This window comes from Benincasa hispida, chromosome 2 (genome assembly GCF_027475165.1).
Source record: "Benincasa hispida cultivar pf3 chromosome 2, pf3_genome.v1.1, whole genome shotgun sequence".
Lineage (NCBI taxonomy): Eukaryota > Viridiplantae > Streptophyta > Magnoliopsida > Cucurbitales > Cucurbitaceae > Benincasa > Benincasa hispida.
Window position 1 is genome coordinate 39567487 of NC_143479.1, and position 18499 is coordinate 39585985.

An 18499-nucleotide genomic window follows, 5' to 3' on the forward strand; every position below is an offset into this window, starting at 1 on the left:
CTATGATATCAATTAACACCCTCATATCATCCTCATATCCTAAAACGAACAACAAAAACATCCAACAAAACAACTTTAACAACAATACAAGCATAATCGGCCCAGAATACAAGTCAAGACATGAATATTTGGACAAAGTACGGCTCTCCAGTTCAAGTAGATATCTTGTTGTGGGGCTAGCAATGCCAAAACGAACCCTTCAATTATAGGCTTATTGTGAGAGACGCGTTGATTCCTTTCAAACTAAGTTCCATCTAATGAATCTTTAACAACATTAGTCCAAAACAACCGTGGCCTAGACTTCAATGAAGGACCTAACAAAGCCTATGGGAGCTTCAGCCCGAGAGGTAACTCTCATATTCAATGAAGCTTGTCAAAGGGTAAAAATCAACCCAAAATTAATCCATATTCTTGAACTATGGACTTCACATGTGGAGGAATTTCAGAAGGGGACAATGGAGAGAAACATGAAGCAGCCACCACATTATTTTTCAAGTCATCTTCAATTTGAAACAGAGAATCTTAATCCATATTCTTGAACTATGGATTTCACATGTGGAGGAATTTCAGAAGGGGACAATGGAGAGAAACATGAAGCAGCCACCACATTATTTTTCAAGTCATCTTCAATTTGAAACACAGAATTGAAATCAATCCCAAAATTATCAACTTGCACTGCGACTTCTTGGTCATCTTCATTCCCGGAACAATCTAAGTCCCTCACTGATAACGCTAATGGGAGAAGTGGAGCTGGATTGAATGCTTCTTTTTTGGCAGAAGTTCAAAGGAGAGCACGGAATACCTCTCATAAATTGAACCTTTGAATTTGGAATTATGAAGGCAGAGTGTTTAAACTTCTGGGCTGAAGGTGAGCTAGAAACTAACCTTTCGGCAAGGATTGTTTTTTTAGCACGAATGCAGCAAGCTTCAACAGATCATTTTTGGACCAATATTTTGTGAACTGCCATTGGATGAGGCATTCAATTGAAAACTTGATGGTTTTTCGCTCATTGGATGAGTCTTCATTCGAGGAGAATACCAATGGTTTCACTGTGCCAGATGCTGCTGAATTGTTATTTGCATAGCAAAAAGCCACCGAAGTGGGCCCAGGGGGTTGTTGATTTATCTGCAGAGGAATTTCAAAAGCCATGGGTTGAGAAGTTTCCATAATATCATTATCGAGAGAATTATTGCAAAGCATGCCATTGTATTTATAAGTCGAGTTGTTAGTTGTAATCTCTTTCCTCCTTAAATCTGACTCTTCGAATTCCACTGATACGTTCACACTGGTCTGGGACTTCATCTTCTTCAAACCTAAAACAATATTCTCATATGAAGAAGGTTGCTTTCGAAACTCCGACTTAGTTTTTCCACCGATGAATTCTTCAACTTTGGCTATTTATCCTATTAAGTGTCGCATAAGGATTTCTTGTGAACTCCAGCTTGGATTGATATGAAGTGAGGAAAACCATTCGGGTTTCAAAACGTTAATGTCGATGTCTTCATCCTGTAAAACTTGATTCAGACGAACTAAATCAATTGGATTAGTGAAATTTTTAATAAATAAATCACCATGAATTATTTTAGGAGCTTCAGTAACTTCAATATCACCAAAATTTAAAAAGATATTGTCGCATTTTTGCATCCTTGATCTCAATAGTCGTCGGAATAAAACCACAGGGGTTCTTGCTCACTTGAATTTTGGCTTCCGAACAGTTTAGAAGATTTAAAATTTCAGTTGCAATACTTTCAAGGCCCCCAAAATAGGCTCCAATTGCTTCAAAAGTGCTTCTACTCCAATAATCTAATGGAAGATTTTTTAATTGAAAGCCAGCCCCTCAAATCCTTTCATAATTGATGGTCTATTGTGTCTGAATCTATCCCACTTTTCGAATAGTAAATGAAAAGGACCAAATGCCTGCCATTTGCCCAGAGTCTGAATCAGATCAACCAAATTGCCCTGGTCAATTTTAATCAAGGCTTTGTCTTGCATTGACAATAACTTTAGTTTGCAATAATTCCTCCAACAATTTGGCTATTTCCTTCTAATCATTGAACACAAATAACTTTGAAATAATCCATAGATTGTCAAATTCCTCTTTGAAATAAATTCCCTTTATGATTTGGAAACCATATACCTTTTTCAAAAAACTCATTCAAATAAGAACACTGGTAGGAAGTAATCGGTGACTTTCTAAAACTTCCCTATGACAGAAGAAGAAATCACATCTTTCGATGGATGAAATACCAGACAGATGAAGACGAGAAATTGCTGAATCAACTGACATCGTTATTCTTTAGAACCCAGAAAGAATTCATGCTCTGTTTTATCATCACTTGAATTGGGGACTGCAATTTGTTATTCAAACTCTGTTTTGTTGTAGAGGTGGATGTAAACGATGTGGCTCTAATGTGTCTGCATAACTCAACTTGTTCTTTTTGGAGATAGGTAGCTCCAAGTAAGCCATGGTGGATTTTAATGCCGGCCTCGTCGAGACCTGTCATTCAACGATCTCATACTTGCTCAAGAAGCCCTTAAGCATTCGAAGAAAAGAGTGCCAACCCTATTGCAATGGACCCATCGGAATGTGAATAAAGAAACGACCACAAGTGAATGGCCGGATGACACATCTCATAACCAAATTGGAAGCATCTCTGAATTTGGACAACCTTGTTGCCCCTTATTGGTCTCGATCATTCTTGAGGAAGAATCGGTTGCTCGACCCTAGAGTAGTTTTGAAATTTGCTCCACAAACTATTGAAGGTGAAACTTAGCCAAAGGGAGGAGTTTGTTGACATCCATATCCTCAACGTAGAACCATTTGGATTCGAACTAGATGCAAAAGAAGGAACCATTCACCTTGCAACTTTCTACTTCCATATTTCGGCTAATTGGAATGAAGAACACTGAAGAAGAAGATATAGTCACTGGGGTGTAGACAAGGAAGAGGGAAGAGAGAAGAGAGAACTTGGATCTATCAAACTCTCTTTTCATTATATCAATAAAAGGTCTCATTTCATTTTTCTACCATTGGACTAGCTATTATTTTTTAAAGAGAAAACAAGCGGTAGAAAAATGCTCTCTCCTCTCTCCTCCCTCCCCAAGCCCTCCGGCGTCCACCCTCCCTTTCCGATTACCCTCACCTAGTCCCCATCCTCTCCCCTCCGGCTGGCCCCTCCTCCTCTCCTTCCCTCCTCTTTCCCTCGTAACCTCCCCTCTGCCTTTCGAGCCCTTCACCTTTGTTTTGCAGCATTATGGAACTAAAAAGTTGTCGTATTTCAGATCATTACTTTTGTATGTAGCGGGAAAAGAATGGCTTCTGGCTGGAAGATTTGAAGTGCGGTAAAAAAACCTTCCTCTCTTCGGCCGCAACACTATGGCTGAATGATAGCCTCGATAGACTCTTGAATGGCCCAACTTTCGAATTCTTCCTCCTTAAGGAAAGAGTTGATCAGGGCTTCATCCGGTTAGCAAAGTTTCGAAGCAAGAATCAGTGGTTCATTGAATGTGCAGTCTGGTCTTCTTCAGGAGGCAGAACAAACATCCACATTCCTTATGGCGATGGTGAGACAGGGTGGCAAGAATTCAAGGAAATGGTGAGCTCTTCTACTCCAGACCCTTCATCATCCGGTACTCTTTCTGTTAACATTCAAGCACCTTCAACAAAAAGTTTCTCAGATGTGGTGAAGGGCAAAAAGGTTTCCAACGATTCATTACCAGATCATCCAGTACAAAAATCCTTCAGATCACAACCTCAGCCCTCTGCTCCAAGCAAGAAAAAACAGAGTAAGCCCTGTTTCTGGGTAAAAAAGGACTATGATGTCCTCCAAGAAGACTTCCATCACTTATGGCTAGTGTCAAGGTTTTTTGTCCACAATGAATGGAAGGAAATAGCACAAGTCTTGAGAGGTTCTTTCAACTCCAATATTATTCTAAATCCCCTGCACGCAGATATGGCATTAATCAGAGTTGAACAAGGGGACCTAGCTAAATTGATTGATTCCAATGGAAAGTGACAACAAATTGGCCCCTTCCACCTTTTATTTGATAAATGGTATTCGAAAAAGCATGGTAGACCAACAGTCATGAAAGGTTTTGGGGGGTGGTTAAGCATAAAACATCTCCCCCTTGATTTTTGGTGCCGAAGTACTTTTGAAGCCATCGGAGCATATTTTGGTGGCCTGGAAAGCATAGCTGTTGAGACCCTTAATCTCAATAATTGTCAAGAAGCCAAAATCAGAGTTAAAAGGAATTTGTGTGGCTACATCCCGACGACTATCGAAGTTAAGCATGAAAGCCTTGGCAGTTTTTTCTTGAATTTTGGTGATATTCAGTGTTCAGACTCCCTTGTTTTTAATTCTAGTGAAATTTCCATTGATGATTTTTCAAATCCTTTTGATATATTACGTTTAAATCAAGTTTTGAAGGATGAAGGTGTCGATTCCCTGGTTCTACATTCAGATCGGTCCTTTTTAGCTTCTTCTCAGTCGATTCCAAGCTATTCGAGGAACCCTAAAGCTCCAATAGAAAATGAACTTCAGCCGTCAGTCCAACCGAAGAGGCTTTTCCGGCCAAACAGAGCAAATGAAGGGGAAAGGTCGTCAAAAGTTATATGCCAAGGAAGTGGAAACGACTCAGAAGAAAACGAAGAGTCGTCTTTTATGAGGAAAGAGAATATTTCTACCGGTCAACTTTTAAATAAAGGTGCCTCCAATAATTTAATTGATAAAGAAGAAGAAGGGGAAAGGTCACGACTCTTTACCAGCCCTTTAGCCGACCTTTCTACTCCCCAAAAAGTTTTTAACATGCAAGAAGTGTCTGAGGAAGTGCAGGGTAGAGATATGAAAGGCCCAGAATATTTGTTTTCCTATAAATCAAGAGCAACTGAAAAGTCTCAAAAGGAAGGACAGGTCAGCAGTATTCAAAGGGCTTCTCAGAGAGGCCCCTGCATTACTCCAGCTTCTGAAACTCCTAGCTGCCACTTTGGAAAACCCCCGACTGCTCTTCTCCATGCCAAAACCAATCAAACGCTCGAGATCACTTCTCCCTTTATCCGAAGAAAAACCTCTTTCAAAAATAAATGGACAAGACTTCATGACATGGCCTTAAAGGCAGCAAGTGTGGCTTCGGACCCTTCCATTTCAATTCAGAGTGACAGCAATCCGGACTTGTTAGAGGTAAGTTGCACAAAAATCCAACTCCCCTCTCCAATTTTAAATAAAGCTTCCCCCATTTCACAATCTTTGCAATTCAACCACACCAGATTCACCATTCCGAAATCAAGCAACATCTTCATAAGGGGATTACCCTGCTCCCCTCCTAAGCCAAAAAGTTTAGAAATTTTGGAGTTGGACTCACCCTTTAGTGTAAGCAGTGCAGAACTGGAATTTTGCCCTGTTTCAGCTCAAGCTGAAAGGTTTCAAGACTCTACCCTCGGCCTAGATCTCCAGCCTTTATTTTCCATGGAAGAAAAGGATATCCCTTTGGAGCATTGCACTACTTGTCCCCCACCAGCACAGCCACCAGAAATTCCAGATCACTTAACATCCATTGTTAAGGACTGTGGCTTCATATTGGCCTGAAGTCCCCCTCCCCTGCTAGATTCCTCCCACCCTGCTCTTAATGAAGATACTTTCCTGGAATACAAGGGGTCTTAAAGACTTAAATAAAAGAATTGCACTCAGAAGGCTGCTCAAAAGTCTACACCCGGATTTAGTACTTATTCAGGAATCAAAGAAGGAGAATTTCGATGCTGCCTTCATCAAATCTATTTGGAGTTCTAAAGAAATTGGCTGGGAATCAGTGGATTCTTTTGGCAAGTCTGGTGGCCTATTAACAATGTGGGATAGTAGCAAAATTGAAGTTTTAGAATCTCTTAAAGGGGGTTGTTCCCTGTCGATCAAATGTCGTACCCTATGCAAGAAAGTCTGTTGGGTCACCAATGTTTATGGACCAGTTGATTATAAGGAGAGAAGATATGTATGGCCTGAACTATCTGCCATTGCAGGTTACTGTCCTGAAGCTTGGTGCTTAGGAGGGGATTTTAACTTAACCCATTGGAGTCATGAATGATCACCTACCGGAAGAAATACCAAAGGCATGAAACTTTTCAATGAATTCATTGATTCAGCCAACCTACCAGAGATTCCTTTATCAAATGGAAAATTTACATGGTCCAGAGGAGAAAACTCCAACTCTAAATCTCTGCTGGACAGATTCTTTATCAATAAGGAATGGGATGAATTATTTACCAATTCAAGAGTGAATCGCCAAGTACGCCTTCTTTCTGACCATTTTCCATTGCTCCTAAGTGCAGGCACTATTAGTTGGGGCCCCTCTCCATTCAGATTTTGTAACAGTTGGCTATACAACAAAGAGTGTGTCACTTCCATTGAAAACTCCTGGAAGAACAGCAACATAAAGGGATGGCCAGGCTATGTCATCAATGCAAACTTAAGGCTGGTCAAAGAAGCTCTAAAAACCTGGTTAGCTAAATACCAAAAAGCTCAAAGCAGAGAGGAAATGGCCCTGTCAAAGGAAATAGCTGAAAAAGAAGCTCAGATTGATTCTTTGGGTTGGGATTATGTGGTGGCAGCCAGCATCTCCAAGCTAAAAATAGAATTGCTAAGCATTTATAGGTTGAAAGAAAGGAATCTAATACAGAAATGTAAGCTGAATTGGATGAAATTGGGAGATGAAAACTCTAGTTTCTTTCCTCGGTTTTTGGCAACAAGGAAAAGGAAGAACCAGATTATTGAGCTCCTCAATGATCAAGGGGTGCCTACAAACTCATTCAAAGAAGTTGAAGGAATTATTCTAAGTTTTTATGACTCCCTCTACTCAAAATTCCTAGGAATCAGGTACTTACCAGCCCCCTTAAATTGGCCCCAAGTCACACAAGTTCAGAATGCTCTACTCACTACAAAGTTCACGGAAACAGAAATTGTTATGGCCATCAAATCTTTGGGGGAAAATAAAACTCCCGGACCAGATGGCTTTACTTCAGAGTTTCTCTTGAGATTTTGGTCTTTGGTCAAGGATAAGTTCACTACGCTCTTCGAAGACTTTCACTCTAGTGGCAAATTGAATGCTTGTGTTAGAGAAAATTTCATCTGCCTCATCCAAAAGAAAGAAGATGCAGTCTCCATCAAGGATTTCAGACCAATCAGCCTTACTACCCCAACATACAAAGTAGTGGCAAAGGTTCTTGCTGAAAGACTGAAAAAAGTGACGAATTCCATTATCGGCCCATCTCAGAACGCTTTCATTGAAGGAAGACAAATTCTTGATGTTGTCTTGATTGTTAATAAAGTGGTGGAAGAATACAGAGCAAAAAAGATAAAGGGTTGAATCCTAAAACTCGATATGGGGAAAGCTTTTGATCGGGTGGATTGGTCCTTTCTAGAGAAGATTTTAATTGCTAAAAATTTTGAATCCCTTTGGATTTCATGGATTTTGGGCTGCATTCAAGACCCTAAATACTCAATCATCATCAATGGAAGACCCCGAGGTCGTATTCTAGCTTCAAGAGGCATTAGACAAGGAGATCCATTGTCACCTTTCTTCTTTATCTTATTAAGTGAAGTGCTCGGTTCTATTATTGAAAAGTTGTATGCTAATGGAGTATATGAGGGCTTTGTGGTTGGAAAGGAGAGGATCCATGTTCCATTGCTCCAATTTGCTGATGATACCCTCATATTTTGCAAACATGACAACAAAATGCTTCTAAAACTAAAGGAAGCAATCAGCCTCTTTGAATGGTGTTCTGGTCAGAAGGTTAACTGGAAAAAGTCAGCCCTCAGCGGAGTTAATATAGCAAAAAGTGATTTATCTTACATGGCTGGACTTCTTAATTGCAGGGCCGAAGATCTCCCCCTCACTTACCTTGGTTTACCCCTTGGAGGCTATCCTAAGCAATACTTCTTTTGGCAGCCTGTGATAGAAAAGGTCCACCGAAAACTAGATACATGGAAACGGTTCAATCTCTCAAGAGGTGGAAGGGCAACACTTTGTTCTTCAGTTCTATCCAACCTCCCAACGTACTACATGTCTATCTTCTCAATGCCGGACTCAGTGGCTTGTTCCCTAGAAAGATTAATCCAAAATTTCTTTTGGGAAGGCCATAAAGGAAGCAAAATCAATCATCTGGCTAAATGGAGTTTAGTCTCTCAATCTCTTTTAAACGGAGGTCTCGGTTTGGGAGGACTTAAAGTCAAAAACACGGCTTTGCTTGCCAAATGGGGCTGGCGGTACATGATGGAGGGGAATTCCTACTGGCAGAGGATTATTGCCAGCATCCACGGCAAAGGGCCTTATGATTGGCACTCATCTGGAAAGTATGGGAATAGTTTGAGAAGCCCGTGGATAAATATATCAAAAAAAGGTCCAAGGTGGAAGATTTAGCTCCCTTTATTGTTGGAGAGGGAAATAGAGTCAGCTTTTGGTCAGACCCTTGGCTTTTTCCTTCTGCACTGTCCTCTCATTTCCCATCTCCGTTTAGGATCTCCTTACTGCCAAGGGGCTCCATAGCTGATCATTGGGATCATTCCCTAAATTCTTGGTCTATCACTTTTCGACGACTGTTAAAAGATGAGATCGCTCATTTTCAAGCATTGCTGCTTGCATTATCAGAAAAGTCAGTTTCATCTAGCCCGGACAGCCGCTACGGGTCCTTGGAAGCCTCAAGCTCTTTCACAGTCAAGTCCCTCACAGCCCACCTCTCCTCCAAGCACCCAATGGAGATCTCCCTCTTCAAAGCTCTTTGGAAATCTAAAAGCCCAAGGAGAGTTAACATTCAGATATGGATTATGCTCTTTGGTCTGTTGAATTGCTCCATGGTTCTGCAAAGAAAACTACACTCAGTCGCCTTATTGCCCTTTGTTTGCCCCTTATGTAATTCGGCAAATGAAGATTTACAGCACCTTTTCTTCTCATGTACTTTTGCAGAAAAGTGCTGGTGGTCCTTCTTTCACATGTTCAACTTCGTAGGGGTATTTGGTGATAGTCTCAGAGGCAACCTAACTTATCTCCTCTCGAGTCCCTTTCTCCCAAAAAGCCACGGCTGCGTTGGATCAACATGGTCAAGGCTATTCTATCAGATATTTGATTTGAAAGGAATCAGAGAATTTTCCATGATGCTGGGAAAAATTGGGAGTTTCGTTTTGATTCGGCTAAAAGGAACGCTTCAGCTTGGTGCTCTTTGAACAAAGAATTCGATGGCTTCTCAATAAACGACATATTTCTTAATTGGCAGGTTTTTATATTCCCAGCACCTTAACTTACTTCAGATTTTGATCCGGTTTTCTTTTCAAGTAGGCTCGGGTTTTTCCTTTTTGGTTGATCTTTATGCTCTTTGTATAAATCTCTTGTACTTTGGAGCATGTCTCTTTTTATGATTTAATAATAAAGAGACTCGTATCCTTTTCAAAAATAAATAAATAAATAAAAGGTCTTTTCTTATCCTTGATTTCTATTGTGGCTGGAAGAAAAAAACACAAATTCTTCTTGACTACTAAAGGATATAAAAGATTTCCACACAAATTTGCTTCATAACAACAATGGAAATATTTGAGAATAATATACGTACGCACATCTTCATCATAGAGAACACCCCAGTGAGCGTCAAGAACTTGATTGGAATGAAATTTTTCATATGGCTCCACAGGATATACATCTCCCTGCAATATTTACATAATCGTTGAGTTTAGTGACAAGTATGAACAATTCTCAACCAACAAACAAAAAAACAAAGCATATACAAAAGGGGAAACAAACACCCTAATCAAATTGTAGAACAAATCTCGTAAATGAAATTCAAAGAAAACAGCTATCTTTTCCCAAAGATAGAATCAATTCTTTATTTAAGATAATGAAATAAAAAAAAAAGGTTATTAATAATAATTACCTTTTATTTTATGAGAAAGAAACTTTTCATCAATGAAGTAAAGGCGCCAAAGCTCAAGGATACAAACTCCATATGGAAGTGAAAGAAAGAAAGCAATAAAAGAAAACCATAGAAAATAAGTAATTCTGATGAGCAAAATAAAATAATCAAATGGTTCCAAAAGAAACTACGGAAAACCATGGAACACCAAATACAACTCTAGAAACAGCCAACCAAAACAGCCCTGCACTGTTGGAAATGGAGTCCCAGGAAGGAGATAAACGGAGACCTGAGAACACTATGAGAAACTACAGGAAGCACTGTTTTGCTTTCATTAAAACATTCATACACTCATACCACTTTTCATTTCTTCAATGAAAAGCTTAAGGAAGGAAGAAAGAGAAAAGAGGGGAAAATTAATTTTTTTAAAAAAATAAATAAAGGAAAAAACCTGCACTGAAAACCAAAACTAAAAAGCAACAACAGAACTTGAAGAACAAAAGGTCAAGAACACCAGGAACCCAAACTTCAACAAGGAAAACAACCAGAGGCAGTTTGAGGCAGTTTGTATGCTCTTTCCCTATAGCAAACTTACCTTCCAATTAAAAACTTTTAAAAAGAATTCCAGTTGAAACATCTTGCTTATAGAACTTTCTTTTTCACTTGTAATTGTAAAATTAAACATGCTACTTTTTCTGTCGGAGGATCTCTAATCTCCCCATTGATTATTGTTTTTGTAGTCTAACACTTCAATAAATGTTCACAAGTTTCAATTAAATATATACTTCTGTGCTTCAAAAATCTTGAATAGCAAAAGTTTCATCAAAGAGCTCATGTTAAAGAACAAAAGTACATACGGTTGATGTAGGGACTTTGCCATTGAGTGATTGAATCGCATCCCCTACAAAGGGGTCAACTGGCCTTGAATCTTCGAGATCAGGATAAGAGGCTGCTGAGAACCTCCAAAAGGGAGCTGTCTCCCCCATTTTCTCCCTTCTCAATGCTATCTATACACAGTCAAACAAATTCTATGTACATTAAATTTATAATCCATATGCCAAATATGTACATGATAAACTTAACCAATGATATCTAAAGCTAAAATCAACATACCATAGATAGGTTGAATTGTAAATTTGGTCCTTATGGTTGGGGGAAAGTTATATTTTAATCCCTATGAATTGATAAAAAACTTGTAAATAGTCCCTATTGATAAAACACTTGTAAATAGTCCCTATAATAGGGACTATGTATGACAATTTTATCGAACCATAGGGACTATTTATAAGGTTTTATCAAACCATAAGGCCTAAACTCTAATTTCTAAAACCCTAGGGACTAAATTCTAACTTTTTTCAAACCAAGGGAATAAATTTTTTGTAGTTAAACCAATAGGATTTCTATTTGAGATATTTAAATATGCATAGATAGGTATGCATCATGCATGGTAACACATATTCATTGCCATATTAGACGCCCTCTTACTTAACTTGTGAGCTATATACAAATATTCTAAATAATTTCACTTTGTTCGTTCTTATTTTGTGGGTTCAGTCATGGAAGAAGCTCAATAACAATCTACTGGAAAATGGTCAATCAGTGTTGCTTTGTCTCTAATGAGTAATGAGCTAACTTTGTTGGACTTTTTATGCATATGTAAAAGATGTAGCTCGTTAGAGACAAAAAAAAATGGTCAATTGGTGTTGCAGGTCAGGTGCAAATTCCCACCCCTACAAATGGTTGAACTCAAACGGAAAAAAATAGCACAAAGGTATTATTTCTACCTTTCCAGTTCTAGCAAGTTCTCGAATTCCAAACTTGCTGAAATTTCTTTCAACAGCAACCAGCTTACCAGGATCTCCGGTCACCTTAGGACATTAAGAAGGAACAAATACTCTTTAATATACCACAAATATAGAAGACGGGCAATGCAAACAAATATCTTGAATTCATAAGCAATGACTTCAATTGTACAATGTTGAATGTACATACTTTACTCAAATCATTTTAGGGACAATTTGGTAGAAATTGTAAACAGAATATTTAGTAAACCATAAATTTATGAAGTTTGTACAATTCCTCAGTCATTTTAATAAATAATAATCATACAATCAAACGTTTTAAACATTTTGTGTATAATAGCACTACAAAAAGGCATTTATTAACGAAAACAAGACTTTTCATCAAAATAACGAAATGAGTCTAACGCTCGAAGTACAAAAGGATACAACAAATAAAAATACAAATATAAAGTTTATATAGTGCGAGGCCGTTGTATGATTGCCTTAGGGTGATTGCATTTGCGTTATTGCATTGTAACACTAGTCCTGTATATGTGATCTGTATTGTGAAAAAGGTTTCCGTAGAGATTGGCTTTGTGTGGCTTTGTGGTGTGTGTGCATGCTGCTTACTTATCCAAGGACATTTGAGTGAGCCTCACGAGAGGTTGTTGAGGGTTACATCCAAACGGAGTGGTTTGGGAGAGTTGAGGAGAGTGATTGATTCCGCATTAACCATATGGGTGAACCACGCTGCAGTGAGAACAGTTGGCTAAGGGGTGTCCTGTAAACTAGTCCTGCAACCCATGCATATGGGCAGGCAGCCTAGAGAACCCCTTGGTGCCGCATGGAGAAGCCGAAAAATTAGAGTTCGAAAATAGCCTCTTGGCACTACCTACTTGGGATTTAATAAGGATCAAATGAGTTGTCCCGTGAGATTAGTCGAGGTGCGCATAAGCTAGCCAGATTGATGAATAATCAAAAAAGAAGTGTTAATATCTATACGGAAAGGCTAATCATTTCCCAAAGGATCATTAGTCCTCTCCTTTCAGTATAAGAAGGAACCACAAAACAACTTGCACCTTCCTTGGATGGCATAATCAGTCGGCACTTCACCAAAATTGAACGAACTTCTTATAAATCCAACTTTTATCTTACTGAATCCAACTCCAATGCAAGTTAAGTAATAGAATCTACTATTTTGTTCCAAGATATACGTTTCATTATCTAACAAGTTTAATGAACACTTTTTTTTTTTCAACAAACAGCTCTAGAATCCATGGTAAACAACGAAGCCAACTCTTAAAAGAAAAAACAAAATAAAACAAACAGAATTGACATTTTCCAAAAAGAAATACTACTATATACCTTGACCAATCAAACAAAAGATGATGATGGAAAACAAACAGAAGATGAGAAATAAGATTAAACGCCATTCTCAACTTTTTTCTACTAACTGAGAATCTCCCATCTCGCAGACTTGCAAATATAAATTTTCTTAATAGAAAAATAAAAATTTTACAATTAAAAAGATAGTAGAATTGATCTAAATTAATAAAAGGGAAAATGAACTTGTGAGATATTGACGTGTTTTTCTATGATAAGATGCCAATATTCAAATAGAAAATTGGTCGTCCACCATGCAATAAATGAATGTTCTGAAAGAATCTAAAGTAGTTACCTCAATTGTCACTGAATGTTCTGAAATATCCACAATTTTTCCTCTAAAGATGTCGACTAACCACATTATCTAAAGATTAAAAAAAGAGAGAGGTATAAGACCGATCAAAGGTTGAAGATGATGATGAAGTGACAGAAATTGAAAGTTCTAATAATTCTTAACTGAGGATATTAGGCTTTTTTTAATGACAAACTGTGCCTTCTAAGACTATTAGAAAAGAAGAATCAGAGGTTCTATCAGGGAGGGAATATAATACTCTAAAAAGTTGTCACAAACAGAAACAGGGATTAGAATCTAAAATTATGTTTCTTATTCATACCAAAATGGTTCTTTCCGGCAAGCATATCAAAATATAACTAAAAACATAGTGCAAGTCATCACCTCAGCACGAGTACTTGAATCTGCATTGAGTTTCATAAGCACCAACTCACGCTCCACTTGGGGCTGTCTTGAGATATCTTCTACCTGATAAATTGAAATGTCTAAAGAGTTTAAAGGTATAACATATAGCAGGATGGTGGCTACTTATTCACTTATCACTAATATTTTATTCTTTTATTCAAGATAAACAGATTTAATACATGCCTCAAATTAGACCACAATTACGTCAAGTCTTCCATGATTCTTCTTAATCGTTTCCCCTAAGCTCTACTTACCAAGTCCTTGAGAAGGAAATCATAGCATATTTTACATCTCTTTACCGGAGGATTCCAGAGGAAATTTCTTTCTAGGAATTTAATTTGGGAGACAGACACTGTCCACCTTCTCAAACGCTTTCTGCACATAAGCCCAACCCTCTCTCTCTCAAACAAAATATTTCACAAAACGGCCAAAAAGATGGTCTTCCACAAAACTTTCCCATATCTATACATAGAGAGTGGAGCACATCCCCTACTCCATTAATCAATAGGATCTTTCATATACCAAAGAAACACTGAAGAACTCCATAAACACATCCAAAGCAAGGATGCAAAAAGCTACAACTCCATAACAAGTGATCCAAACTCTTTTGAGGCACCTTTACACAAAAAAAAAGACCATTGCAATCCAAACAATATAGAGGAAACCTTTTGCATCAAAACGATAATGTCAATTTTCCCATGCATGACTTCCTAGGTAAACAATCTCACCTTCCAAAGCAAGTAAAATAAGAAAGGGCTTGGAAAAGGAGAGCCACATAAGAGGACAAAGAACAGCTGAAGCAAAAGCCATTAGAAGGATTAAAGCTTCACAAACGAACATCCCTAGAAATTAGAATCTAGACAAAGTGTAAACACTATTAACAAAAAAAATCAAAGAGGAAACATCATAAGCTTCCTTATATGATAACTAGCGTGTAAAATCAAACCAAGAAAACAACAAATCAAAGACCTAACAAGATTTTTTTGTCCACCATTGATCAAATACGTTGATAGGATGTCCCCAACCAAAGCCTTCTGAAACATAAATTTGATTATCTTGTTCCGAGTATGAACCTCTACAGTCCTATGTTATCTCCAAGAATACTAACCCCTTGATCAGATTTCACATCGTAAATGAAGGATCTTTTTCCCTTGGCAGAAAACTCTCCAACTTTAACCTCCTCGAATTTCTTCTATAAATGCTCTTCCAAGAACAAATACTACCCCACTATCACCTACCAACCCTCTATGTCGACAGAAACCCCAAAAAGACAAGGAAACTATATGCAAAAAGATTTCCCGACTGCCCATACGTCTTCTGAAATAAAGAAAGATAGCATTTTTTTATGAGAAGAACTACTTTTATTGAGAAAAAAATGAAAAAGTATAAGGGCATACAAAAAACCAGCCCATAAAAAGGAGGAGCACTCTCTATAAAAAGGGACTCCAACTATGCAAACTAACACCTTAGAACTCAAGGACACAATTGTACAACCTATAGAAGAGATCTTATTCAAGTAAGGTCAACTATGCAAAATAACACCTATAGGATAGTTACAAAAAGCCTCCAAATTCAAAGCTCACAAGAAACGTGGTAACAAACAAGGGACCAAATCTCACTAGGAACCCTCTCCACCCCTCTAAAAACCCTACTGTTATACTCATCCCACACCACCCACAAAATAGCACACACCCCTACAAGCCAAAGAAAGCAACCCTTCTTCCCACAAGGCGAGTTGAGAGGGATCCCCAAGCATCGCACCAACAGATCTGTGTCAAGCAACCATAATGCCAAACATCTGAAACAAAGAATCCCAAACGGAGTTGGCAAACTGAACAACACCAAAGCATATGATCCAAGTCTTCCTTCGCCTCCCGACAAAGAATGCAACAAAAAGGACCCACAAGTGAGGTCAACCTCCTCTTAAGTTGATCCATTGTGTTAGCACGTCCATGTAAAACTTGTCAAGTAAAAAACCTCACTTTCCTAAGAATCTTAATCGTTCAAAACACCGAAAAAATAAACAATCCTAAGGAAGAAGGATCAATCAAATTACGAAAGCAAGAATGGCCTGAGAACCCCTTCAAAGGATCAGGGTTCCAAATCCTCACATCTCTCCTCCCACGCCTTAAAGGGTGACCCTCAAGTAAAGAAAGAATAGCAACCACCTCTGTCGCTTCCCTATTGGAAAGAGCACAACGAAACCCAAAAGAATGGGGATGCAAGCTTCCAATCCACACAAGAAACTCAACAACAAAATGATTTTTGAGAGCTGATAAATGACAAGTTTGTTTTTGCATGAAGGATCAACCAAACCTTGATCACATTGACAAGTTTGTTTAGCTGCTCCACAACTTGCCTCAAGACATTCTCCGTTCCAGTGACAACAATGGTAAAGAGAGCCTTATCCTTGTTCAATCCAACGGCAAGGGACTCAATGTTGTAACCTCTCCTAGCAAAGACGCCCGCAATTCGATTTATTATTCCACTTTCATCACCAACAAACACAGATATAGTATGTCGCATCACCCTGAAAGCAAACAAGAATACAGTGTTACCTTGAACTTTGTAACATCCATCGTAAGAAATCTAAAAGAAAATACTATAACCGAGACAAATGACCCATCTTACCACTAAAGAAAATGTAATGGCTTAGATAATAAAAATAATGAGTTAGATGCTTTGACAAGGAAAATAAAAGGAACGTTAAATTATAAATTTAGCCCTGAATTTTAATATAGTCCATAAACTTTAAATCTCCCAACTATGATCTAAAACTTCTGATTTTGATTGTGATAAGTCATTGACACCGTTACTTAGATCTTGGTGTGGCATGTAGATTGGACCAACAAGCAATGACTTGACACGATGTGTCACAAGTGAGATAAAATAAGGGTGGATGGAAAAAATAACTGATGTGACAATCAGTCAAAATACATTTTGAAACAAAACTTTTGGCTCCACTCTTATTTATCTCGCTCTTCTACTCAATATGCACGGCAACATTTATGCAACAATGCTAACAGCAAGAATTTATTAGTACTAAAATTGAAAAATTAAAATTTTTAAAATTTTTATGCAACAATGTGGCTGAAACTTTTTAAAATTTAAGGATAAAATTGTGTAAGAACAAATTAAGAATAATAAATAGACAATCAAAACAATTAATCTAAACTCAATGGATTCACGTTGTTTCCTTAAGACAATTTTGTTCCTTCTATGGTGCTCAAGGTGTCATGAACAATGATTGTCTCCCAAGATAGGACTCATTATTAACCTGTGAATGCTTCACTTCACCATGTGTGCAACAATTCTGTAAAACTAGGAAGAAAACCACATATTTATAGACTATTTGTGATCATTCAAATAGTCAAAGTCTCTTGGTCTAAAGTTGTCTTTTAAGGAAAGACATATCTTTTTATTAAGATCGTGTCCTTTATCAAATAAAGGCACTCTCTCATGAAGAGTTGTGGTGTTCTAATGTAAATAAAAATAATACTAATAATTTTGTACATATTTTCCAACAAATTGACACAACAACGATCAAAGTTTAGATATCAAATTTATAAAATAACCTAAAATAAGAGCTAAATGAAAAGGATTTCCAAGAAAATAACAATAATTAAGAAATAGATGGGTGAAAATGAAATCAATACACGTTAAACTGTTTTGACGCGCAAACAGCTATGTGATCAATGGAAATTTATTTCTCTTCCTAAAAATATACATAAACATCAATATAATTACTTTTTTCGGCCAATGACAATCTTTTCTGTAAACCCGTTAGCCCTCCTAGAGGGTAAAAAAAAAATAAAGATACTTGAAACTAACGAACATTTCTCACCACTAAATTAAATAATATCTTTTAAAAAAACGTCAAAATAAGAACAAACAGTGAAGCAACCGAGCAGATAATGCTTGTTTCAATAAATGGATAACTAAAAATAAACAATGGAATAAGACAACGTTGAAAAGCAAAAACAAGCATTAAAGAAATGGAAGGATAATGGACCGGGGTTTTTGCAGAGCACTTACGTAGAACGAATGGGGGGACGAGAAGAGTCGCTTACAGTCACTGCATTATCATTAACAGCAGCAGAAGAGACCTGCAGCCTCCGGAGCTCGAAACGGTTCCATTTCTGCACTTTCTGGTACTCGCCGATCAAACTTGTAGAGAAGGCATTTCTGGAACCAACTGCAGAATAGCCAGGTTTGTGAGCTTTTACGGGAACAGGGCAAAGCGCTACGGCGGCCGCCATGGCTGATTGAATTGAGTAATGGTTTCGGAAGGAAAGGGAGAGTGAGGAGTTAAAAAGCAAACCACACAGTTACATACCTCGCACCGCATGCGGACGAGAAATGGCATTTGGCAATCCTCACGTGCTTTTTTGTGTTTTTCTTTTTTCTTTTCTTTTCTTTTTTTTTTGGGGGGGGGGGGGGGGATAAACTTGTAATAGAATTTGGATATTTCTTGAATGTTAATTTATTCAAAATACCAATAAACTTGAGATAATTGTATGAAAGCCCAAAAATATGAGTCCAAAATGGTTGTTGTCTAAAAGAAAATTGTCATCTTGCTTACATCATCATCAGCTAAAGTTACAAAATTGTTCGTAAGTTTCATTTTCCCTTTCTCTTCTTCTTCGCGATTTTCTTTCCTCCATCCATGATGACCATCAAAACGCTACAGAGGTGTCGTTGTTGATGGTCATCATGGATGGAGGAAAGAAAATTAGATCATAAAGATTCGAGTA

At 37.9% G+C, this 18499-nt stretch overlaps 1 protein-coding gene across 2 annotated transcripts in view; it reads right to left on the minus strand.

The window, feature by feature from the left end:
• LOC120071714 (acetolactate synthase small subunit 1, chloroplastic-like) overlaps positions 1-18114 on the minus strand; it is a 38102-nt gene extending 19988 nt beyond the window's left edge. The window contains exons 1-7 of one of the 2 annotated variants that reach the window (XM_039024094.2): positions 17781-18114; positions 16062-16275; positions 13725-13808; positions 13344-13412; positions 11669-11752; positions 10742-10891; positions 9592-9678 (exon numbers count right to left, since the gene is read on the minus strand). In XM_039024094.2, coding sequence (XP_038880022.1) covers positions 9592-9678; positions 10742-10891; positions 11669-11752; positions 13344-13412; positions 13725-13808; positions 16062-16275; positions 17781-18004 — 912 coding nt within the window. In that variant the 5' untranslated portion in view covers positions 18005-18114. The remainder of the gene's footprint in view (positions 1-9591; positions 9679-10741; positions 10892-11668; positions 11753-13343; positions 13413-13724; positions 13809-16061; positions 16276-17780) is intronic. The other variant, XM_039024095.2, reaches the window with a different exon arrangement.
• Between the last annotated feature and the right edge of the window lie 385 nt (positions 18115-18499).